Source organism: Corvus kubaryi, unplaced genomic scaffold, assembly GCF_017639235.1.
Source record: "Corvus kubaryi isolate FWS band 111438036 unplaced genomic scaffold, C.kubaryi_AGA036_p1.0 137, whole genome shotgun sequence".
Taxonomy (NCBI): Eukaryota; Metazoa; Chordata; class Aves; order Passeriformes; family Corvidae; genus Corvus; species Corvus kubaryi.
In genome coordinates, this window is record NW_024580671.1 from 15,361,058 (window position 1) to 15,378,170 (window position 17,113).

At 36.6% G+C, this 17,113-nt stretch overlaps 1 protein-coding gene across 2 annotated transcripts in view; it reads right to left on the minus strand.

The window, feature by feature from the left end:
• Positions 1-228: 228 nt before the first annotated feature.
• The window catches only part of PNPLA8 (patatin like phospholipase domain containing 8), a 38,239-nt gene continuing 21,354 nt past the window's right edge, over positions 229-17,113 (minus strand). For both annotated transcript variants that reach the window (XM_042018025.1, XM_042018026.1), the window contains exons 9-10: positions 2,895-3,090; positions 229-1,093 (exon numbers count right to left, since the gene is read on the minus strand). In XM_042018025.1, coding sequence (XP_041873959.1) covers positions 819-1,093; positions 2,895-3,090 — 471 coding nt within the window. In that variant the 3' untranslated portion in view covers positions 229-818. The remainder of the gene's footprint in view (positions 1,094-2,894; positions 3,091-17,113) is intronic.

Genomic DNA, 17,113 nt, shown 5'->3' on the forward strand with positions numbered 1-17,113 from the left:
GATGTTTCAACTTTTCATTTTCTTCTTGACTAGATACACCTCGAGTTTGGCAAAGTTTCTCTAAGAAACCTTCTCATTCATATGAGCTATTTCAGGATTTTATTTCCTTTATCCTATAACTGGAATAGCAGCTCAAGTGCAGTTTTGGGACTTGGGCTTATTTTCAAATAATGAATTAATCAATCGGCAGTTATTCCCATAAAAACAATAAGCAGAAAGTTCTAAAAATACCAGTTAATGTCGATAATTTAATAGGCCATTTATAGTCATCCAAACATTTTACTCATAACTACTGTTATGTACAAAATCCACTAAAATAAAAAACAAATTTAAATGTTATTTTTCAAATGTAAAAGTGCAATTAACACAGGCAGAGTTTTTGCAAGAACATTACATTTCTATTAAATACACTGCCTATATAAGAGCCTAACAGGTATATTGCCTACACTAAAGTGAATGAGGATTTAATCTTTGTTAACTTCGAATAAGCCTGGTAGTTGATAAATAAAGGTTTTCTGCCACTGTAGTTATAGTACATACATCCAAAAATGCATTGCACAATTGTTTTCATAATTTTCAGTTTTACCGACTTTCAGAAATTAAAGTAGAGCAACAGTAAGATTCATTAAGTTCCAAAAATAATTAACACCATAAAACTTTGTAACAAGTGTGCACGAAACAGCCATCCTGAATGGCTTTCTCCAGAATTCTGATAGCTTTCCAAAGATGTTATTTACCCTGAATAAACGTTCTTCCTTTACAGTACCAAATGGATTTTCTGGAACAAGATTTACATTTATCTTTCATGCATTACTTATTCACAATTTGGAAAGAAACGGGAGGCCTTCATACATGTCAGCCTTTAATCTTATCCAGTCCTGAAGCCTCTGCAAAGCTGATTTTTCTTGTGTTAATATTTTTGCAGCTTTCCTTAGTTTTTCTTCATTTCGTTCTAAATAACGAATTCCATCTGTCTGCAGCTGACTCAGTTTCTCTTTACGACTTTCATCCAGAGGTATGTCTTCATTCATAAGAGGGTTAAATCTGAAATAAGTATCTGGAGGCAACAGTGCATCCAGCATGGTGTGAACTTCTGTATTGAAAACAAATGAAGAAAACAGTTAAATAAATTCACATGAGAGATTCTGACAGTCCTGCAAGTGCTCTGAACAACATCTGCTCTGGAGTGACACACTAAGAGTAAATATGTGCTGCTTTGCTGAGTAAACATTTTTCTACCACTGTCTCATCAAAACTCCTTTCTCATTAGAAGGTTTATAATTGACCCTGTAGCTCTGTTTACTCTCAAAAAGCTTCATCTTTTATTCCAAGACAACTTCACTGGTATGACAATTAAGTAGGCTTTTCAGCTATCTAGATTTTTAATTACATTCCATTCCTTAACAAGTAAGAGCATATCCTGAGGAGCAGGAATGTAACTTGCATATTCCCATTTCAAGATACCCATGATTTGTTACACTTGGTACTAACATTAGTATTATGAAAATGACAGATATACATTCTTCTGCAATCTCAAAGTAAAAATATGTAGGATTAAACCTTTATTTTGTTTACAACTGTTAATTTAAAATATTCAAGTTAAATTAAATGACTTCTGTAAAATAATAAAAAACTGTGTAATGCATTTGTATGTTCTTTTTTTGTAATGTTTCTCTCTCCCTTTAGATCTTTCTGTTGGCTCATTTAAAATTCCATTTCTATCACCTCCTTCAGCATTCATTCTAACTTCTTTCCATTCTTACCATGTTCCTCCATTCTTTTAAACATCTATTGTCATATAAAAAGTTTGAAGTGAAAAAAAAATCATGGGTAAGATCACAAAAAGATTCTTGTAAATCAGAAATCCTCTTGGCTTGGCCTCTCCTCCTGCAAATTACTCATCTATGTCTGTTCTTGTCTCACCACATCCAGTCTTTCTTGTCCTGTTTAATACCCTCCCTTTTTTCCTTCGTAATGTAAGTTCCCATTTGCTCAAATCTACGCTCCCCTCTTTCCATTTCTTTTCCTTTGGTCTCCACAATGAACTCTCCTTTCTTCCTCTTCCCATCAAATTTCTTGCCTCATTTTTCATCTGCAATGAAACTTTCTGATAGAAAGTGGACACCACATATCTCCTTCCCACAATTCCCACTGCCTTTCCACAACTGTGCAAAAACCAAAAGGCAATCCAAAATCTAGCTTTTTCCTACTAGTGACAGTCAGTTGACAGAGACTATACAGCAAGGGCTCTAAATTGTAAGAGCATTTCTTGTTCCCTGGCCTTTTGCAATATCAGTTTCCTTTGTAAGGGGAGAGGGAAATTATCTGTATATCAGTACTTCCTGTTTATATAAACAAAAGTAAACTGCTAGTGATAGAGTTCCAGTGTACTCCCATCTACTAGGAATCAAATTTATTTTAGAAAACAGATGCTTGGCTCCTCCTGATAGCAATGAAAGTCATCAGGACTGGCAGATACAGTATAGTCCTTGGCAAAGTACAGGTATAAAAGCATATATAAAAAAGATCAGAAATCAAATACTTTTTCTGAAGCTGTTGAAAATCAATGTTCTGTATTAACTACTAAGCTTTTCTGTGTTATGGGAAAAACAAAATATAAGAAAATACGATTTTTAAATTAATTCCAGAATATGCCTTTTATCCTAAAGCTCAAGTAAAAAGATTTATCCTCCAGAAAACAGGTAATATTGGTACTAAAACTATACACAGTAAGTTACAAAGAGACATGCTTCAATTAGTTTCATGGGGCTGGTAGAGGGGAGAAGGGGAAAGACAAAAGGTTGAAGATCGTTCTCTGAATTGGAGCTATAATTCTAGGAAACATAAATAAAACTGAGGACAGTCACAATACAAGTGTATTTTAAGACACCAACCTTCTGTATCAGTTGCACTGTTGATAACATTTGTCAATTTGGCTTTCAGACTGGTGTGTGTGACGTTGGTCTTTACCTCGCTTTCGTATCGACCAGTGCCCAGCGAAATCAGACACTGCAATGGAACATTCGGCCAAAGACACTTGCACTCATGAACTGCCAGCGCAGAAGGATTATTTAGGAGCAGACCTCCATCCTGTAAATTACAAAGAAGTAAAAATATTGGTACTATACATAACATATTCTCATAAAAGAAACTGCAACTATGAATTAAACTAGCATAGCCCTAATATACAAACCAAATTAAAACCAATAAGCATTAATTTCCAACTTTTGTGCAATTGCTCTGTTTGCGCAATGCAGCAGCTGCATAGCTTGGCCTCCTGGGCACTGTCAGAGCAGCTTCTGGGGCTGTGCTTGATTCTGCTACATTACATAGAAGAGGTAGGCTGAAACAGCAGCATTCACTGGAATATCTAGAGAAGTTATGACTTCATTTTCTGAAGACCTTTTCAGTAAGACAGATACGCCTATTGACAATTTCTTAATCAAAAGGTCTGCCCCTCGAAATGCTTATTAGTGGTATTACAAGAAAATTTTCTGTAACAAAACCTGCACTAAAAAAATCTGCACTACCTGCAGATTCCAAAATAAATTAAAAAAGAAAAATCACAAGAGCTAAGCTTGGCCAAAGCTTACTTTGTAAGCACAGTCATTACACAGCCTTGATTTTAAGAGTTGCAAAGCCATTTAGGTTGGAAAGAACTTACTGAGCTCACGTGGTCCAAGCCCCCTGCTCAAGCAGGATCAGCTACAGTATGCTGCCCAAGGCCATGTCCAGCTGGGTTTTGAGTATCTCCACAAATGGAGACTCCAAAACCCCTGTGGGCAACCTGTTCCAGTGTTTGACCACCCTCACAGTAAAAAATTTTTCCTGTGTTCAGATGAAATTTCACATGTTTTCATTTGCACCACTGTCTTTTTTCCTACCAGTGGGCAATACTGGGAAGACCACAGCTTCCTCATCTTCATTCCCTCCCATCCTTGATTTGTGCACATGGGTAAAATCCCCTCCTTGAGCCTTCTCTTCTCTTGGCTGAACAGTCTCAGCTGCCTCAGTCTCTCCTCACAGGAGTCCCTCAATCATCTTTGTAGCCCTGAACTGGACTAACTCAAATATACTCATGCCTCTCTTGTACTGGGAAACTGGAGACAGCACTCCAGATATGGCCTGCGCAGTGCAGAGAAGAAGGACCATCCCCCATGGCCACTGGAAGCACTGTTGTTGATGCAGCCCAGTTGGCTTTTTTTACTGCAAGTGTGCATCGCTCATGTTGAGCTTGTCATCCACCAGCACCCCAAGGTCCTCCTCTGCCAAAGTGCTTTACAACTCAGTGTAATGAGGCTATTCCTCCACATAAGCAGGGCTCTGCCTTTTGCCTTTTTGAACTTCATAAGAATTCTTCAGCCTTTTGAGGTCCCTTTGAGTGTGGCCCAACCATTCACGTACCAGTCGATCCTCCCATGTTTGTATCATCCATGGAATTCCTGCAGGTATACTCTGTCCCATCATCCAGGTCATTAATGAAGATGTTAACTAGGATTTGCCCCAGTATTGATGCCTAGGTACACCTCTAGTGTCTTGTTTCCAACTTGACTTTGTGACACTGATCCCAACTCGGGCCTGGTCATTCAGCTAGTTTGTATCCACCTCACCATCTGTTTACCTAACCCACACTTTGTCAACTTGGCAGTATGTGGGGTAGGTGTCAAAGGCTTTACAAGTTCAGACAAACAACATCCAGTGCCTTCTACTTGCCTACCAGTTGCAGAAGGCTGCCAGGGTTGGTCAGTCATGAGTAAACTACTTTGTAAATCCATGCTGGCTACTCATGATCATCTTCTTGTCCTTCATGACTTTTGAAATCCTTTTCTGGAGGATGTCCTCTATCATCTCCTATGGGATTGGGCTGAAGTCAATGAGACTGAACTCTCCCAGAGTTTTCTTCTTTCTGCTCCTGCAGACATGAATGAGATCTGCTTTCCCAATAGCCATAATCAAGTCACCTCACAATGGCCTCAGCCAACTCCATCAGCACTCATGGGTGCAACACATCAGACCTTACGAATTTATGTATGACCAGTTCATTTAACTGCTCCCTAACCCAGTTCTCCTCCTCCTTGCACCAGACTTTCCCTCTAGCTGCAGGGGCCCGGGATTCCTGAAAGCTGTTTTTATTGGTACAGACTGAGACAAAGGCAGCATTAAGCATCTTGGACTTCTCCAAATCATTTGTCACAAGCTCTCTTGCCCCAGTCAGTAGCAGGCCCACATTTCCCCTAGTCTTCCTTTTGCTGTTTATGTACTTGTAGAATCTTTTGTTGTTGTCCTTTATATCCCTCTCCAGACCAGCTTGTGCTTTCCTGGCCCCACCTCCGCAAGACTGGACAAGACATCTATATTTCTGGGTCACTTGTCCCTCCTTCCACGTTTTGTACACTTTCTTTTTACATTGGAGTTCAATTAGGACATCCTTGCTCATCCCTGCCTGCCATCTTTGCTTGATTTCCTGCTTATTGGGGCGGTCCTTTCCTGAATTTGAAGGGAGTGATTACTATCAGCCAGCTCTCCCAGACCCCTCATCTCCAAGGTCATAGTCCATGAGATTCTTCCAAGCAGAGCTCTGATGAGGATGAAGTCTGTTTTCCTGAAATGCAGTGCTGTAGTCCTGCTTTGTTCCCCTGCTTCCTCCTCTTAGGATCCTGAACTCCTTCTTCTCACAGTCACTATAGCCAAGGCTTTCTTGAACTTCCAAATCCCCAACCAGTTCTTTATTCTTCATAACCACCAGGTCTAGCAAAGCACCTTTCCTTGTTGGTTCCACCATCAACTACGACAGCTGCCATCACGTCAATTGAAAGCACTTGAAAGATCTGCTTAGTGGCTTGAGCTCTTCTCTACTGTCCTTTCATCAGGTATCAGGATGATTCAAGGTCCCCCGAGGACCAGCCCTGGGGATATGAGGCTTCTTTAAGTTGTCTGAAGATCAGAATTCAGCCCAATACTACTAGAACAAATACGACTCTTGAATTGAGGAGAGACATCTTTTGCTAGCAACATGTTAAAAGTGGAGGTGATGAGGCTGGGATAAAATACTTCAGGACTAATAAGAATCAGTGTGACTGACAGTAAGCCTGATAAGCATTCAGACAATGAGATTTTGATCCGTTGAATCTGAAGAAGTATGTTCGGCACTTCTTGGAAGTAAAATGACCTTCACTCTAACTAAGGAATAGATTAATCTGGAATTTGAATTAAACAGAGCTTTTTATATTGGGAATGCCTGAAAACCAGCAGTTACAAAAGGCAAAACTTAAGCTTGAGAACATTATCAATAGGAGAGATGAAGATAGCTGTATCCATTCAGAATCTTTACAAACAAGTAAAATATGAAAGAAACAGAATATTTAGTACAATAAGGATAATGCAAGCACTCCCTATATTCTAAAGTTCCTGAACTCCCTATGTTCCATACCTGACCAACACATTACTAGAACAATAAGGAAAAGCAACTCCACTCAGGAACAGATTAGAATAAAAAAAATTTTGGAGATGAAAAACATTTTACAGGAACTCCTTGTAACTACAGCTGTGCTAGATAAGTAAGAACAGTAAGATTACTGAGCTTAATTTTTTGAGTTTGCTTTTAATTAACCTTTCATTTCAACCTACAAAAAGCTCTTTGAACTCTTTCTGGATACCATCTGCCTTGCTCAAAACACTAAATACACTGCTAACATGAATGGTCTCTTTGGTGCCCATTATCCTTTGCTCATGTTTAGTCTAGAAAACTAAATACAAGGATGTTTTTGTCCTCTATATAATTCCCCATGAATTTATCTAAAAATCTTAATTATTATCTTGGTGGTGCTTAATTCTTTCTTTAAATCCTAGATTAAAAACATGCTTACAAAATAATTTCCACTGATATTGTCAATATAATTAAATTAAATATGACTGCTACACCATGGGAAAATTAGTGTTATCAGAAGTTGAGGGTATATAACACTAGAATACTACAATATTTTTATAATACTGACAAATAAAAGATCAAAGGAACATAAAATACCTACACTCACCAAATGTGTTTGTGATGATAACTAACAGCTTTGTGCAATGATTTCCATATTTAAGCATTCTCCAATATAGGTTTATTGTAAGGACAGTAAATTCCTAATGATTTTCAATTTAGACACAACTTCTAGCATTTGTACAGATAATAGACATATGTCAGTTTTTGAAAGTTAAAAGCAGGACTAAGAAGGGCAACTGACCTTTTTCTTCTCCTCCAAAGAGATTATGGATGATAATGACCATGTCTTAATCAATACTTCAAATAAGATTACTCTGTTAAAAAAGCGATGTTCATCATACTGCTTTTGCTTACAATGATCAACTATTAAAGGAGTAAATAATGCTGTTAGTTAAACTGTACTATTAAGGACTCAGTGAAGGAAATACTGCAGTAATTTGTTTAAATCTGTAGGTCTGGCAACCATAGAGCTAATTATGTCAAAAGCTAAAATTCTTGTGAAAAAGTATTTTCACCAGTTCTAAAATTAGTTACAATATTTTCACATCTATGTGCATTCTAAGAAAATTGTAAACAATAAATAATTTTCCATTCTGAAAATTAAAGAACAGAAACTAACCCTTCTGAGTAATTCCCCTGACTTCATAAAACTGGGAAAAAGCCCATACCAAGAAGTATATTGAACTAGCAATACAGAAATATGAAAGCCAGATCTAAATTTTTTTAAATTAATTTTAATGACATATCCTTCTCCATGCTTGCCCTTGACTCACAGGAACAGAAGCCCCAAGTGATCGACTCTGCAGTTTTGTACATAAGATACTGAGATCACAAGAAACTTCACTGATCCTTGCTTTGAAGAGCTGCTAAATTTGCTGCGTTGAATTTTTTTCTGATTCCACTGAAGTTATTCTGTAGCTATAAAATACTATATAAACTCATCTAAATTATTTATAACTTACTAATTAAAATATTTTATTGTAAGCATTCAGCTTTTAAAATATATTTATAAAAATACATTAACCAAAATGCAATAAACAAAGACAATGATTGCCAGTAGTATGGAATGTCTTCAGCTTCCTCATCCATGCCAGTTTCCATGAGCTTTCTTCCCACTCTAAACTTCTGTGCAATTAAACAACTGGAAGTAAACAAGGTCAATTTATCTGATCTACGGCTACAGAGATGCAATATCAATCCCTGTTTGTCTCAAAGCAAAATAATGCAAACAAAATAAGAATCTTTATACCACATATGATGGTGCAAAAATCTTGTTAGATAGAAAGTGATATTTTAACTTACAGTATAAGCTTCAAGTTTCAAGCTACAATTCAAATTCTATAAAGCATTGCTAACTTTATGTGGAGCCCTAAACCTTTTTGGTTCCTATTAAGTTTATCAGTTCCTTTTTGACAGATGGAATGTCTTCACTGTGTCCCTCCTTCCCTCTATATTTTTAGCTATGTCCCTGTGGAACGGTACTGCCTGTGTGCACACAGAAAAAGAGACAGTATGAACAGAATATTCAGTAAATTACTACATTATCAACATACACTGGGTGTAAAAGCAAAACTAGGAGATCAAGTGAAGTGATTATCCCCTTTCATTCAGTACACAAAAGGCCAGACCAGGGATAGACACTGTGGCTTAGGACACGCAGTTACAAAGCACTGAAGAACCGGAACACGTACACTAAAGAACCACTGAGATGGTTTGGGGGCTGAAGCACACAGAACATGAGAAGAGATGCAGGGAACTAGGTTTGCTTACCCTGTTAAAAAGAGAAAGCCAAGGAGGAAGCTAATCACAGTGTTTCACTATCTAAAGCAGAAACACACAGATTCTTTCAAAAAGTACAGAGTAACAGCCATAGATGCTGTGGAATCTCCATCCTTGGATATTTTCAAAACTACACTGGGCAAAGTCTTGAGCAACCCAACTCAACTTTGAGGTTTAGCCTGTTTTGAACAGGAGGCTAGACCTGAGGCCCTCTTCTCCAATTTTCCTAAGGTTCTACTCTATTTAAAGAAATACTGCATGGATCACAGATGCACGCAATTTTACCTGTAAAATGAAATTACATTTCAAAATCCATTCATATTAGAAATTGAATTTTGCCAGTCCAGTCTCAGTCTTGTGGAAAATGCAAAATTTGTAGTGCCAAGAGAGGTTTCTGTTGGACATTTAAGAAAAATGTCTTCACCAAAAACCATTAGAACACACTGAAGAAGAAAGTGGTGGAGTCATCATCCCTGGAGGTATTTAGAAGACATTCAGATGTGGTGTTTAGGGACATGGTTTAGTGGTGGACTGGGCAGTATTAGGTTAATAGCTGGATTTTGTAGGTTTTTTCCAACATAAATGAGTCTGTGAATCACACCTTGCAATCTGTAAAAGAAAGGGTAACTTACACGAACTCTTCAAATGACTAAACTGTTGACCAATATCCACAAAAGGTGCAACTGGCCCAAGTTTTGACTAAGAAAGTGTTGGGCAAAGCCTGGGCAGATCCCTTTTACTTTCTGTTCTCCCATTCTTGGATTATCTGGCCTTCCCTACATTTCACCATCTCTTCTCATTTAGCTAGATCTCAACCCAGCTGCAAACTCTCTTTTTCACTTCCCAAACATACATGAGTCATCCCTTCCCTTCTCTGCTGCTACACTCAGTGCACTGGCAAGTGCCAGACACTGCTTCATCTGCTGAACTTTGCAAAACCATTCTACACTTGAGTCAACTTAATTTGCTGGCTGTACACCAAACACAAAGTGCTGGCGTAGGAATGCTAATGCAAGGCAATACTAGAAAAGGGTGCATAACTCTCCCAACGTCATCATGCAGGCAAGCAGTAAGGAAAAACGCTTTTTAAAAAATTCCAAATTAAAAATAGTGGAAGTCATCAAGTAAGTTAATATTAAAATTGAGTTTAGTAACAATACAACCCCAAATTTGCTAGTGATAGCAAAGCAGTGAACTCAGGGACTGGGACATTGTTTTCAGTCTTTGACAAAGGCTTCCCAAGTGGTAAACATTCAGTTGTTCTGTTTTATTTAATATCTTATTCCCAGGTGAAGCCAATTAATTTTTTTCACACAGTTTTTTTCACAAAAATTCCTTAATGCAACTGTAACCATATTTTTAGGGCTTGCTGGTGAGTAATCAGGAGTCTAAAGCTATAGCTAGTATTTTCTTAGTGTTTTGATAGTTGCAAAATGGTCAGGCAAGGCTCCCTTGTGACTTGACTAATAGATCCTAAATTATTTAAAGCAGGAAAAATGCACCTTTTGTAAGCAAATGCTCCAATAAAAACTATGATGGAGACACCCTGTTTGCATGGTTCTAGAGGCAAAGAAAGGCCTAGTTAAACACTGTGAAACAGATGGGTGCAAATTCTACAATCAGAAGGAAAATAGATTAGGAAGTCTCAAAGAAAGTGCTCCAGAGCACTTGGGAGCCTGGTAGCACAGGACTTTCTGAAAATCTTGTCCTATTTAAATAATTATGGTGAATGGGCAAGAAGTCACCAGTGACATACTTAAGTCAATACTTTGAAAATAATTATTTAAAATTAAGATATTAAAATTCAAAAATCATACCATGCTTTACCATGGGAGAGCAGTTGTTTCTCACAAGTTAAGGACATTTTACTATATTCATAGGCTCTCATTGCATTTCTTAATTCTGTCAGACTCAAGTTGTGCCATATAATTGTTCTGTATAACACCTTGTGTGCTGCACAGTTTCACTTAGATGACGCTAAACTTTGTGAAGAAAATAATCTAGCACCAAATGAAGGATATATAATGTATGAAAGCCAAGTCTGATATTTGGAAGTTGAGTTTGTTGGCTCCATAGTAACCACTTCACCTCACTGCCTATGCAGACATGCTTTGCATTTTAGTTCACTCTTACAGACTTGCTCTCTTGTTTACTTCCATTGTCTTTGTGAAAAAGCAGAGACAGAATTAGTACAAAGCTATCACAGACTAGGACAAGACACGCTAAGATTCTGAATGGACTTCTGAAAAGTATTTTTTAAATTCTGTGCTTGAAGTCAACATAAATATAACAAATATGCAGCTTAAGGATAAGTCTTGTTGCTGCAAATGAGGAGTTTGAGGAGTTGCTGCATCGTAATAAGGGGTTACTTCTAAGAAAAATTAAAATAACTACTTTAAGAACATTTACTCTATTTTCTATAAGTAAATGGGTATGCCTTGCCAAATCATTCCATAAAATCAGCTCAATTACATTTATGTAAGTAGCAGCAAATGCCCTCAGAGTAGAAGACAGGAATGAGAAAGGGGAGAATTCTTTTACTACCTGTAAGGTCTATCAATACAGGTAACTTCAAGATTCACATCCCAGCATAGTCCTCTCACTGCTCTGGGCACCCAGGGTTGTTATAAAAATGTCAGTGTATCTACCCTAAGCTTTAAGGCTTGCTCAGTCAAGCATCACTAGGATGAAAAAATTATAGTTTTTGACATATGCTTTGTGAAAAAGAAATCTATACATTCAAATTTAACTGTACAATAAACTAGCCCCCTATAGCATTCAGCACAAAAATACCCTTTTCAATACAAAGGTTACATGATTATGCTGTTCTGTTACATATATACAAGTATGTTTGAAATATACATGAATTATGGCTGTCCTCTTGGGAGTAATCAGTCAGACTGGTCACAGTACTACTGAGGATAAAATTGATGAAGAGGAGCTCCCAGTAAGACAGGAAATCTTTATTTTCCTTAAGAAACTATTTGAAAAAATATATAATGTTTTATAAACATGAAACAGGACAGAAGCAGAACTGTTTCCTCTTTATCTTGCTGACAAGCAATGGATGGTGGTGCCAGTATTTTTAACAAATCTCCGTCTAAAATGTATAGTGACCAAGAACAATTTGTTTCAGCTTCATTCTAAAGGTGTGCCTGTTCCACTTTACTGTTTGAGAAAATTTTTAAAATAACTTCAGTCATTTTTTATAAAGCATACAATGACCTACAGTTGTCTCCTTATGCAAATATTTAATCCAATTTATTTGGAAAGATTCACCCTTGCTTTATAATCATGCTAATAAGGAGACTACTGGATCAACTACATACAATTATAATATATTCTGCACTATGCTGATTCCCAACAGAGGCCCTAATTGGTGACAGATATTAATGCAATCCTCCTATACACCAAATTTCTAACAATTACAGAAAGAACCAATTCCCTTATTTAGGGAGAGGCAGAGTGCTCCTTTAAATTCCTGAAATAAACACCTTGTGCTCATTAGTTTGAAATGCTGTCTCAAAATTATGGTTTCTCTTTAGACACTACAAAAATAAACACTTAAGAAGTTACTTGTCACAGTTCTAAAGAGTGCAGTGAAAAAGGGATTCCCCTTGAACTGGCACTGGGAAAAATTCTAGAGAAAACATTTGTACAGAATATGAAACTGAAATGCTTTTGTATTTATATTATTGAATGACACCAATATTAAATTTCCATTACTGCATTCTCTTACAGGTAAAGAAAATCTGAGGATGCATTAACTGTATTTGTACTTCTGCCACACCAGTTACAGAGAGACTTTATACTGAGATCACATGACAAAGTAAAAAAAAAATCTGATAATGTTTGAAAGTTTACTGAAAAGCTTCCTTTTCAGTACAACTGTTTTCCTGTACAGTACTTATCATTTTTCCCCCCTAAAAATTAGCAATACCATAATAAAATTGGCATACATCCAAATGTCGTGATCAATGCTTCCAAGACCTGTCAGTACTATCGGTTTTACATGCAAAACATTTAATAATATATTTTACATTCATTAGAATGAATGCCTAGCTGAGGTGGCCTCCTAGGTGATTATCTTGAATTATTAACTCATTCTAGTGAGTCATTAATTCACAGAAAATGACCAGCTGCTCTGAAGACATCACTGAATTTACAGGTTTATGTCAGATACAGAAAATGTACGCTTACAGGGTACTAAGGAAGTTTGCTAAATATTAGTAGACATCATAAAAGAATCATTTGGCAATAAAATATATTGTCAGATATTTCATTAAAAGCATAAGCTGTGCATGACAGATCTAATTACATGAATTCTGCAGCTAACAACAGCACACATCACAAAACTGGTATGTATTTTAACCGTGTTTCCCAAATGATGAATTGACTAACACCACAAGCAAGGATCACAGTGTGTAACCTAAGAAAAAAATGGACCCATGGCTAAACCTACACTGACCCCAGACACAGATCCAAACACAGGCTCTCTTATGATGTTTGTGAAGCACAGGCAAGGGTCAACAGTACGGTTAAAAGCCCCAAAACCAAACCAACCAACCAACAAAAACCCCAACCCATGGGTCTGAATAAAATCCCTCTGTATTATGATGATGCCAGGGTACTCAAGTTTGGAAGTTTTGTCCTTTCTGACAACATTCAACTTAGGAAGCATGTAAATACTCTATTTGCTATGGCAGAATGTATCAGACTAAGGAGAAAGCTCTAGGAGCTACATAAAACAATCACATTAATATAAAATCTCTATATGTGAGCAAGAAATCCCAGATATGGAGATATCCTAATCTTTGTGAAATGTGACCATGTTAAATTTTCACAATTTCAAAATTCTTTAAAATTTATTTCCCAAGATAACAATGGAAACATTTAGACTCAATACATTTTTACATCCATAACTTGATCGATGTGATTGCTATTACTTATTGATATTAGTTTTCCTAATTAACTGGTCTATCTTTTTAGCTGCTAGCTTATTAAACAATAGTAAAATGTCAGGAACTTCAAAATGCATTGAGAAAAATACAGAAAGACTAGTAGTGACCCATTGGGTAAGTAGGTGGCTATTATTAGAAATATCACTTAAAAACGCTACTTAAAACATGTGGATGATTCCTCTGTTTAAAACCATGTAACGATCAATGTTGTAAGCTAACTCTACAGTCAACTTCCAAAACTGAATGTATTATGGACTCCACTAATCTGTTTTTATCTTTCATATTGCAATTTCAAACTAAAATTCAATATCCAATTAAACCCCTTTATTTATATGCAAGCTACTTAAATTCCTTAATACAATTTTATTCTTTACATGTTGACTCAAACATTAGATTTAATTCCACTGCAATTGAAACAAAGTATGTTTGCAGCTAAAGGATTTGATCTTAAAATGGACAAAATGTATGACATGAAGTGAATTAGTTATTGAAGATAATTGCTGTGAAGTGTTCAGGACTTGGACATGAACCACCTAGTATCTGTATCCACAGTGAAGGCAGGTGGATGGGGAGAAAGAAGTGAAGGAAAAGTTCTGCACTTTCTAGTGCAGATGGCTAGATGACAAAATACAGTTGGTACATCATGAGAAAGCTCTGAGTAGAGAACTACCACACAATGATTTGAACCACCAACATATAAAGTTGCTGTTGGTAAGGCATCTGTAATTCTAAGCTGTATCTTCCTCTGAAAAAGGAAATACATTACACTGTTAAGATAACACATGGAATATCGTCTTCCAGCCTGACCAAATTAACTCCTCTGAATTTTGTTTCTGATTTAAAAGTGCTAATTTTGACTCAGGTATATCATTCAACGTTGCACAATGTGTCTTGGCTCATGCCAAAAACACATGGAATAGTCCGGTTTTGAGAAAGATTAGTCAAACTGCAGCAGGTGCAGTGGAAGACCATTAGGATGACGAAGAGAACAGAGTCTGTTTTGCAAAACTGAGACAGACTACAATATTTAGACTAAGAAAAAAATATGAGTGGTTTTATATAAGCATCAGAAGCATAAATACTACAAGAAGTTAATTAAACTAGATAACAGTACTGGCACAAGAAGAATTTGCATCCATTAGGTAGGAACAGACTTAAGAGTGAAAATGTGAAATTTTCTGGCCATGAGAAAAATGAAGAAATACCTTATTGAAATAACATTCTACAAGAGTAGCAACAGCAAACACAGCTTTACATGTTTATCTTTTATAGCCTATGATCCTGTTGTGCTGACCATGACAGAGGACTAAATGTGACCTGAGGGAAATTGTTTTTCTGTACTCCCTTATTTTTTTTCCTACCGAAATGACAGCTGAAATAATTAAATTCTGTAACCAAAAATCTAAATATATATATATATCTGCTACCAAAAATAACAGTGTAAATATACCCCAAGTAAAAGAAACATTGAAATACAAAGAGACTTTGAAGAGATTGCCAAATTATTTCAGATTTGCAAAATTAACACCACAGATTAATCCTTGTATTGGAAGAGAAGCTCAGTACAGGAAATAGGGGTTAGACAATGTGCCCTATTTGATGACTAGGAATGCACTGGGTATTGAACTTTATGCACATTTGTACGCATGGTGAAAATTATTCCTATCACCTGCATCCATAGCAAGAAGAGGGCAGTTTCCTAAACTACAACAGAGAAGGCAAATTAGAGGTTTGATAGTAGCTGACAAAACATGAAATGATTTTTCACATTAAGCACCAGACCACTAAGTATCAAAACCAAGCTTTCCTTGAGGGAAGAGGTAGAAGTTTATCAATAGTCTCACTACATCTTTGGGCTTTTAATTCCAATGAATATCACAAGGCTATTTTCTTTGGAAATATGGCCCCATTTAAGTCAGTGTTGGACAAATACACAACCTAGGAAAATAAAAACCATAAGCTATCAAGAACTGAAAAATTCTTCTTTTTGATCTAAGAAATGGTAACATCAGAACATGAGTGCAGAACGTAGACTGTGTACAGAGAATACTGAATGGACTCAGTTTATAATTTTTCACTCTACACAGCCTCCTCTGATTTTGTAAGATTTGTTTTATAGCAAATATTAGCTGGTCAACAGTGTCACTGAAGATATATGGACTCAGAAGTCTAAGTAAAAAAATAGTTAAGTGAATACAGCTTATTTGAGAGCAAGGTTTTGTTTCTTCTCTTAAATAAGCACTCTGAAGATTACATTAGGAAAACATCACTCTGAAACAATTGAGATAAAAACTAGAATGGTTCCAAGTTAAATGCCTAAACAACATATACTCTCAATTTCATTATACTAAACAAATCTTCCAATAACACTTCACTTAGCAAGCCCCTGCAGGGAATCTTTTTCAATCAGTCTGCTCTGCAAAATACTACTGGTATAGTAACCACAGCAATTTCACAAAGGCTGGTAAACTGCACAGTGCGCATCCACCTTCAGAGCTGCTATCCAAACCTATAAAATCCATAAGAGAGAAAGAAATGCAGATAACCATGTAGCTTACACGTTCCCGTAAATTCCCTCTTTCTTAAAAACTAAGCAACACTGCCTTGAGGGCTGTAGGCAAGCATGTATGGCAACAAGTTGACCGAGAAACAAAGAAAGAGTTGTTTCTATCATTGTGAGAACAAGATACACCTATTAAACCGCAATCTGCATAAGCTCTGGTGCATACTGATCACCGTGGCATATCCTAGGAATGAAAAGAACTTCAATGTGACCTATATTCTATGTCTTCTTAGAGCCTGGGAAGCACCCTTGAATCTAATTTTAAAAGCTACCATGTGAAACCAGTTAGGGTAGGATGCACTAAGTGAATCACTTTTGAAGGCCTCTCCTGTAACAAGCTACAGAGATGAAATAGCTTTACAGATTTACTGCCTAATAAAAGGAAAGGGAAAGTTTGAAAAATATGAAGAAACCATGAATCATCATTTTCCAGTGAAGATGTGACTTGAAATTTTAGTTATATCATACTATTGTACTACATATATTTTTTATTTTTGGGTTGTATTCTCATCACATGTTCTGTTACAACTGCATTATTAAAACTCCACTAACAGACTAGGTGCCAATTTAACTGCTTTACTATCTGATCCTGCCCAAAGAAAACACAATTATTTGAACACTATTATACTTTAACATCAGCACTATAATAAATGGAACTGTAATACAACAGTGGAATCATGGGAAGCTGTCAAGACGGTGATCAAGTCCTTTGTATTAAATTGTGTATATTATATTTGAGAAAAATCTGTGGCTTTGTTGAATTTACCACCATCACATACACCATCCCTGCTGCCCTTTGAATTAATCCTGCGGGACAAATTT